This window comes from Echinops telfairi, unplaced genomic scaffold, assembly GCF_000313985.2.
Source record: "Echinops telfairi isolate 266 unplaced genomic scaffold, ASM31398v2 ScPeMD7_7469;HRSCAF=8507_1, whole genome shotgun sequence".
Lineage (NCBI taxonomy): Eukaryota > Metazoa > Chordata > Mammalia > Afrosoricida > Tenrecidae > Echinops > Echinops telfairi.
In genome coordinates, this window is record NW_022111373.1 from 112,691,202 (window position 1) to 112,698,694 (window position 7,493).

A 7,493-nucleotide genomic window follows, 5' to 3' on the forward strand; every position below is an offset into this window, starting at 1 on the left:
AATGGGTTAATGTTGGACTTGTGGGCTTGGGCAGCATTGGGTTGGGATGTTTTCGTGATGCACATTTTCTTTACATAAAACTCTCTTACACATGAGTTGCTGTGGATTTGTTTCTCCAAAGTACCCAGACTAATACACTCACCCACATACAGAGCTCCATTGATGTTCAGTTGCCTCATCATGCCTGGCGACTTGCCGGTTCTGGCGCCGTAATCGTCCACAGTGATCTTTCCCGACGGGCCATCCCTGTAAACAGCAACATCTCGTCTGCCCCAACCCGTCAGGCATTTCACTAAAAATGACTGGCGTTCTTGTGTACACAAACAAGTACAGCCCTAAAGGTGCAAGAGCCCTGGGGTGGGGGTGGGGGGCAGGTAGCGGGCTACGCATTGGGCTGCTCACCACAAGGTGCCATCTGCTACCCCGTGCGGATACCATGAGGCTCTCTGCTCCCAGAAAGATGCAAAGTCTTGGGAAACCCCAAGTGGCAGGTCACTTTGTCCTATAGACTGGCTGTGCATTGGAATGGACTCAGTAGCAGTGGGTTTGGTATTTTGTTGTTCGTGCGCGTGCGCGCGAGTGCAGTGCGTGCACATGTGCATGCTTAAGGCTACAAAGGTTAAAATATATATATCCTGGGCCTCAGTGAGCTTCTGGTTTACTGAGGACGACTCAAACATGCACTAATATCAAGCCAGTTCTGATGCATAGAGACCATGTAGGACAGGATAGAACCGGCCCTGTGGGTTTCTGAGACCATAACTCTTGATGAGAGTAGAAAGCCTCATGTGTCTCCCTTGGAGAGAGGTTAGTGGTTTTGAACTGCTGACTGTGTGATTAGCAGCCCAGAGAGTAACCATTAGACCAGCAGGGCTCCAACCCACGAGGTCAATGACTGTTCACAGTGGGTTCTCCCTCTCCGGCAGAAGCACAGCCAGCGGGGCTGCTTCTTTCAGCAGTGGAATAATAAGCAGGGGGAGGGGGGGGGAGCACCTGACAGGCTAGTGTCACTGGAGAGGGTGAGGGCCAGGTTTTCAGAGCAGCTTCGCTGAGATGAGTTTTGAAGGTGAGGGAAATCGAGGGGAGGGGTTAGGCTAATGCTAGAAGCAGTGAGAGAATGAGCAAAGGGAGAAGAGATGAAGAGAGTGAACATGGCACATGATGGGGGTGGTGTCTGCGTGCGTGCGTGCGTGCGTGCGTGCGTGCAAGAGGAAGCTCAAACCAAGGAGCCCTGGGGCACTGCTGGGTAAGCCCCGGACTGCTAACCACTGCGAGGTTGCTGGTTCCAGCCCACCAGCCCCTCCGTAGGAGAAGGATGGGGCTTCCTGCTCCCGTAAAGAGTGACATTCTCGGAGCCTTACAGAGCAGTGCTAACCTGCCCCACAGGGTCGCTGGGAGTCAGAATGGACTCCGTAGCAGTGAGTTTGGGCTGGTGTATGCATTGGCGGTGGATCTGGTCTGGTGGAAATCAAGCCAGAAGCAGACTGTGAAGGAAGGCGACCTCCTGGGGAGGTTTAGAATTTATCCTGAAGGAGATAAAGAGTTTTAAGGGAAAGCCAAGAGGAAGAATAGAAGTTGGATGGCATGATGGGCTGTACTTTTAATTTCTAAATTATGGAACATATTATATGCCTGCTGTTAATTCAGAATTTACACCATCCAACAAGAATCTATGTCCAGCTCAGCAGCGGAGTTTTGAGTTTCTTTGAGTTTCCAGACCTGTGCCCTCACCCTTTTCCCACTGGTTCCTCCCTCATTACCATAAACTCACTGCCCACCCCTGCCCCCCAGCTTCCTGTCTAACCCTTGCTGCTGCTGCTTGCTGTCAATTTGAGCTCACCTAGGGAGATCTTAAAGGAGTACATGCTCAAGGAAGCCATTCCCTGCTAGTTGAGCCACACAGAACTGTGGCTTGCTTTTAAGGAGGCTTGAGGGGCGTATCATTTTCTTTTTAAGAAAATCAGCCTCCCTGCTGTCTGGGAAATGGAATTCAGAAGGCAGATGGGAGGGTAGGAGACCTAGGGCAAGGACAGCATCTGGGGAGAGATGCGCCTGAGTGGGAGGGAGTGGACATGGGAGCTGAGTGGGCAGTGGCCAGATGCTCTGAGCAGGGTGAGCCACGTGTCTGCAGGGACTCACTCAGGACCTCACCCACCAAGTTCTCCTGAAGCCAAACCCCAACCAGCTGCTTCTGCGCTGATTCCAACTCATAGCGACCCCTCGAGTTTCAGAGTGGAACTGCACCCTCTGTGTCAGAGGGTTTGGGGGAGGGAGACTGCCAGGCTTTTCTCCTGAGGCATCTCTGGGTGGATCTGAACGGCCGGCCACCCATTTGGTTTGGTGAGTAGCTATGTGCGTGTTTGTGCCACCAGGGAATCCTACTCAGAAACAACCCAGCACAAACTATAACAACATTGCTGTCTTCAGTCAGTTTGGACTCACATTAGCCGTTTAGGACAGAACAGAACTTCTCACGAGCGTGTCCTAACCCTTTCCCAGAGTGGACAGCCTTGGCATTCTCTGGAGGAACCGTGGGTAGGTTTGAACCACTGACTCTGCGGTCAGCAGCCCCCCACTTTACCCGCTGTGCCAGGGCACTTTCTACTGTGGGAAGGCCATGGAAAATTCTCAGGGATTCTGATGTGCTCCCAGGGCTCTGTCGGATGTACTGACATTTCCTGAACTTTGGAATTGCTACTCCGTTTCTCTGAATACATATGGTTTAGAAATATGGACATAGAGGTAAAGCTAGAAAGAAGACTAACGGAGTGATTAGCGCCACAATCAGGGTAGCCATTACCCCTGGGGGTGAGGGCTAGGTCATGTGGACAGAGCAAATACGGTTCCTAAAGTTCAGATTTATGGTATCGCGGGTTACGCGTTGGTCTGCTAACCCCAAAGTCAGCAGTTCCAAACCACCAGCTGCTCTGTGGGGGGAAGAGGAGGCTTTCTGCTGCCTCACAGATGTATAGCCTTGGAGCTCGCAGGGACAGTACTTCTTCATGTTACAGGGCTGCTATGAGTCAGAACAGACTCAATGGCAGTGAGTGGATGAGAGCGAGAGACGTCACAGAGACAGAGAGAGCCCAGGTAACGCAATGGCAGCACCAAAGGGAGGGGGCAATTGCTTATACACTGAGACGTGAACAGTTCCTAATGTCCACATGCTCTGAAATTGCATCTCACCTAGATAGCAGACCCTTCTCTGGGGTAGCCATCCGTGAAGACCTAGGGTCCACTCTCTCGGGCCAGTCAATGTCCTTGGGTGGGGCACATGTGTTTAGGAAAAGGCCCTGCATGGCCTGGGACAGGGTGCTGGGAGGCCAGGCTGGGGCTGGGAAGTGGGAAGATGGGGGTGGGGGGAGGCGGGGGAGTTTGTCTGCCGGCCCACCTTTGCTTCAAGACCACTCACCTCACAGCTTTGACTCGGTGCCACCTGCCATCATTGAAGGAGCCATTCACCGTGATGGATGCCACTCCACTCCCCAGGTTATAGCTACAGACACCAGCGGAGCACAAGATAGGAAAGAAAAGAAAACAGTGAGGGGCAGGCTGGCACCATCCACAAAGGACTCTCATAGCACATGTGCTTTGCAACTTTGGGTGGATGCCGTTTCTTCAGACAAAACAACACTAGGTTGTGAAACATGGGCGATGCCCAGGCTGGCCCAGCATGATTTTTTTATGTCCCATGTGGTGAAACCGCAGTACAAGAGGCTAGGGAACAACAGGGAGGGCTTGACCCCGTGGAATGAGGTGTCTAGATGCCTTTTACACCCCATCACCATGGAGGATGAGCCCCAAAGAGATGGGAACTTGCCTAAAAGACCCACACTAATAAGCAGGAGACGGAGACCTTGAACGTGGTCTATTGTCTCCTCCGCAGTTTACTTTGATCTGAGGCCTATTCAGGAGCCCTTGTGCCATAGTAGTTATGTGTTAGGTTGCCAATCACAACCCACCAGGTGCTCCATGGGAGAAATGCAAGTTCAGTGTCAGAAACCAGCAGGGGCAGTTTTACCCCCGCCCTATAGTTCCTATGAATCGGAATCAACTCAGTGGCAGCGAGTATGGGTCTTTTGTTTCTTTGGTTTGATTTTGAGATCTACCCAAATGATGCTGGCGAAGAATATCAAAAGCCCACGGACTTCCAAACGAACAAACAGGTCTGTCTTGGAAGAAGTACAGCCAAAATGCTCCTTAGCGGCAAGAAGCATGTTGTCAGGAGAGACCAGTCTCTGGAGAAGGACATCCTGCTTGGTGAAGCAGCAGCCCAGCAAACACGTGGACGACCTTGGACAAGGTGGATGGACACAGTGGCTGCACCAATGGGCTGCAACCTGGAAACAATCGTTTTCACCTGGGGTCACGGTGAGTCCGGAGCGGCTGGACGGCACCTGACAACACCAGGTGCTTTCTTCTTTCTTTTTCAGGTGCCAGACGCTCTCAGAGGACACGGATATGTTGGTTCCCAGAGAGAAACATCCTTCTAAGCCAGTGTTCATTTGATTATTCGAATTTAATTCAATTCAAGAAAATATTTATTGAGTGAGTGCTCTGGGCCGGGCACTGAGCCAGCCGCCTAAACCTCTTTTGATAATTACAGTCGGTAGCATGCTGCTCTGGAAGGAAAATGTGTTGGTTTACCTGGGGGCAACTCCCCTCTTCTTGTAAGAGGGGGTGCCGCTCCTTGACCTCTCAAGCTGAAAGCAGAATCACTGCTATCAGGTCAATTCTGACGCACAGAGACCCTACAGGACAGGGTGGAACTGCCCCTGTGGGTGTCCGAGACGATAACTCCTCATGGGAGTAGAAAGCCTCGTCCTTCTCCCAAGGAGCAGGTGCTGATCTCAAACCTTGAGGGCAGCAGCCCAAGCCCTAAGCACTACGCAGCCAGGGCTCATTGCCCAAGCAACGGGGCTGGCTGCCGAGCCATCTGCATCCATTCACTTTGAGCCAAGGGCCAGCAAAGAAAGCCCTGGGTTCCCCAGGGAAATCACCACGGGTTGCTTCTTGAATAATTGAGGCTCAGAAAAGAAGCCATACCGCTCGTGAACATGTGAGCCAAGAATAGAATGTGGGTGACTTGACAAACCATGGGACAGAGCTGCTACTCTGACCCTGAGAAATGCACAGTTTCCTAGTGCATGTTCCCACATCAATTGCCTCCTTGTACGCAGCAGCCTGGAGGTGGGGTTTTCAGACTGCATTCTCTGGTGGCCACGTGCTTGTTGAAGAAGTGAAGGAGGAGGAGGCAGGGCTGCAGGCTGGGGGTGTTGCTGGCAGAACCTGGCCCTGCATTACGAATCCAAGGCCCTGAAAGGCAGTGCAGGGGTGCGGGGTGGAGAAGGAATAGGGACTCTCGGATTCACCCTCTCCCCCACCCCGACCTCCTGCCGCCTTGACTCCCAGGCCAGTGTACTAGCTCCGTGACCTTGCAAACTTGGCTTCTTCTGTCCAAGCCGGAGTCTTCTCATCTGTAAAACGGGGTTAGGAATACCTTCCCTGGAGAAGGGCCAGGGACGCTCACTCAGGGAGCACACGGACAGGACGTGGCACCCCAAACCAAACCCACCGGCATGGACTCCATTCCGACTCATGGCGTCGAGCTGTGAGGGACAGGGGCCATCTTCTCCGTAGGCTTTACTTGACGGGAATCTTTAGGAAAGCAGACAAGCAGCTCTTTCTTCCTCAGAGGTGCCGAGTGGGTTTGAACTGGCAATCTTGAGGAGAGCAGCCGATTGGAAATCACTCCCACCAGGCAGGGTCCACAGTACAGGGGGCCCCTAGTCTCTGGGGAAGGACGTCATGCTTGGTCAAATGGAAGGGCGGCAAAAAGAGGAAGTCCTTCAATGAGACGAGTTGACACAGTGGCTGCACGGATGGGCTCAGGCTCAGGAACCGCTGTGAGGATGGGGCAGTGTTTTCTCCTGTCTCGCATAGATAGATAGGGTTGTTATGGGTTGGAACCGACCTGGAGGCACCTGAAAATAGCAGCGCAGATGGCATACAGGTTGACAATGTGTTCAAGGAAGAAGCAGGCAGGTGGATGTGGGTGGCAGAATTAAACCTGTCCAGCCATGTGTGTGAGTGAAGCAGGTGGCTGTCACTATGAAATCAGAGTCAAGGGGAACGGAGAGAGTGGCATCAGGGAGGCTGCAGGAGTTTGAGCCGCAGGGAGTAAGCCAGTGAATGGCAACCATTGTCATTGTGCTCGGGCAGAGGTTCCTGTGAGCACTTTCTCCATGCACGCACTCCTGCAGTTGCCCAAGAGAGTCCCCCTGGCCCGGGTTGCATCTGATGGAAGTCCCAAACGCCAGTGATGTCACCTCAGGGAGGCCCCTCACATGTCAGTGCAGGCCTGTGCTTCAGGGGCTTTCCAGGGCTGGTTGTTTTCAGAGCAGGTGACCAGGCCTTCCTTCCGAGGCACTCCGATGCACTGCCAAACTTTCAAACAGCAGTGACCTTTCAAATAAATGTTTGCGTTGCTCAGAGACTCCTGATGCAAGGTAGACCTCAATAAAAGAACAAAGGAAGTAAAAGAACGGAATGAAGGGAGGCACGCCTGGCTTGCATAGCAATGTCTTGTGAGCCTGGTTATCCTGACCTGCAAGACCCCGGAGTCTAAGCACCAGGCTGGGCCACCCAGGAAAGGCCCAAAGCACTTCGTCACCTTCATTTGATGCCTCTTCTAGGTCATCAGAGGAAAGTCCCCCTCCAACTGTCGCACCGGGCACTTCACCAATGTCGAAGCTCTTCTTCTCTGTGGCATGAACACACTCTCAAGGGGGCATGGAGAGTTGCTGGTTCAGACAAGCGGAGCTGGTGCTGCCTGGAGGACAGTTCCTAACAGCAGGAGCCGAGGACCAGTCGTCGGTCACACAGAGAGAGCTTGTCTGCAGCCAACCGCTGAGTGCAAAGACCCGCTTCCACGTGTTTTGTTTGGAAGACAGCCAGTGTCTGTCCCGACTGGGACCCTAGCAGGCACCCTTTGTGACTCCAGTCTGTTAGCTCAGTGGCTCCGCCCAAGCGACCTTTCCTCCTACCAGCGAGGCAAAGGAGCCTCAGGAGGTGACAGAACTTTGGACACATCCCTGCGCCAGGGAGCAGGCCAGGTTGGCTGCAGAATGCACGCTTTTTCTCTCTTCGGATGGAAGCACTTCTCAAAGGTCTGAAACCCCTGCCCCAGGAACCCTCAGGATGATCAGCTCCATCAGATTGGTGTCTCCCTCCAGACCTCTCTCTGGGGACAGGCAGGCCCTGGAAGCCACCTTTTCACGAACTCTCCAGGAGACCTGGCTGTGTGCCGGCATTTTCAAGCCCCTGGCCCCCACCCCCACCTTCTCCATGTTTGTCTGGGTGAGTGGATGTGGGGGAGTCACCGGTCAGATGAAGGAGATCAAGTTCAAGTAAAAGTATCCACGGGCTGCAGACCAGACTGGGGAACAGGGCAGGCGTCCACTTTGGCCTAAGCTGAGTGGCCGATCTTTTTC

General features: G+C 53.2%; 1 protein-coding gene across 1 annotated transcript in view; it reads right to left on the minus strand.

The window, feature by feature from the left end:
• LOC123521126 (pikachurin-like) overlaps window positions 1-7,493 on the minus strand; it is a 24,022-nt gene that overhangs the window by 3,440 nt on the left and 13,089 nt on the right. The window contains exons 4-5 of the mRNA XM_045285371.1: window positions 3,413-3,496; window positions 143-246 (exon numbers count right to left, since the gene is read on the minus strand). Coding sequence (XP_045141306.1) covers window positions 143-246; window positions 3,413-3,496 — 188 coding nt within the window. The remainder of the gene's footprint in view (window positions 1-142; window positions 247-3,412; window positions 3,497-7,493) is intronic.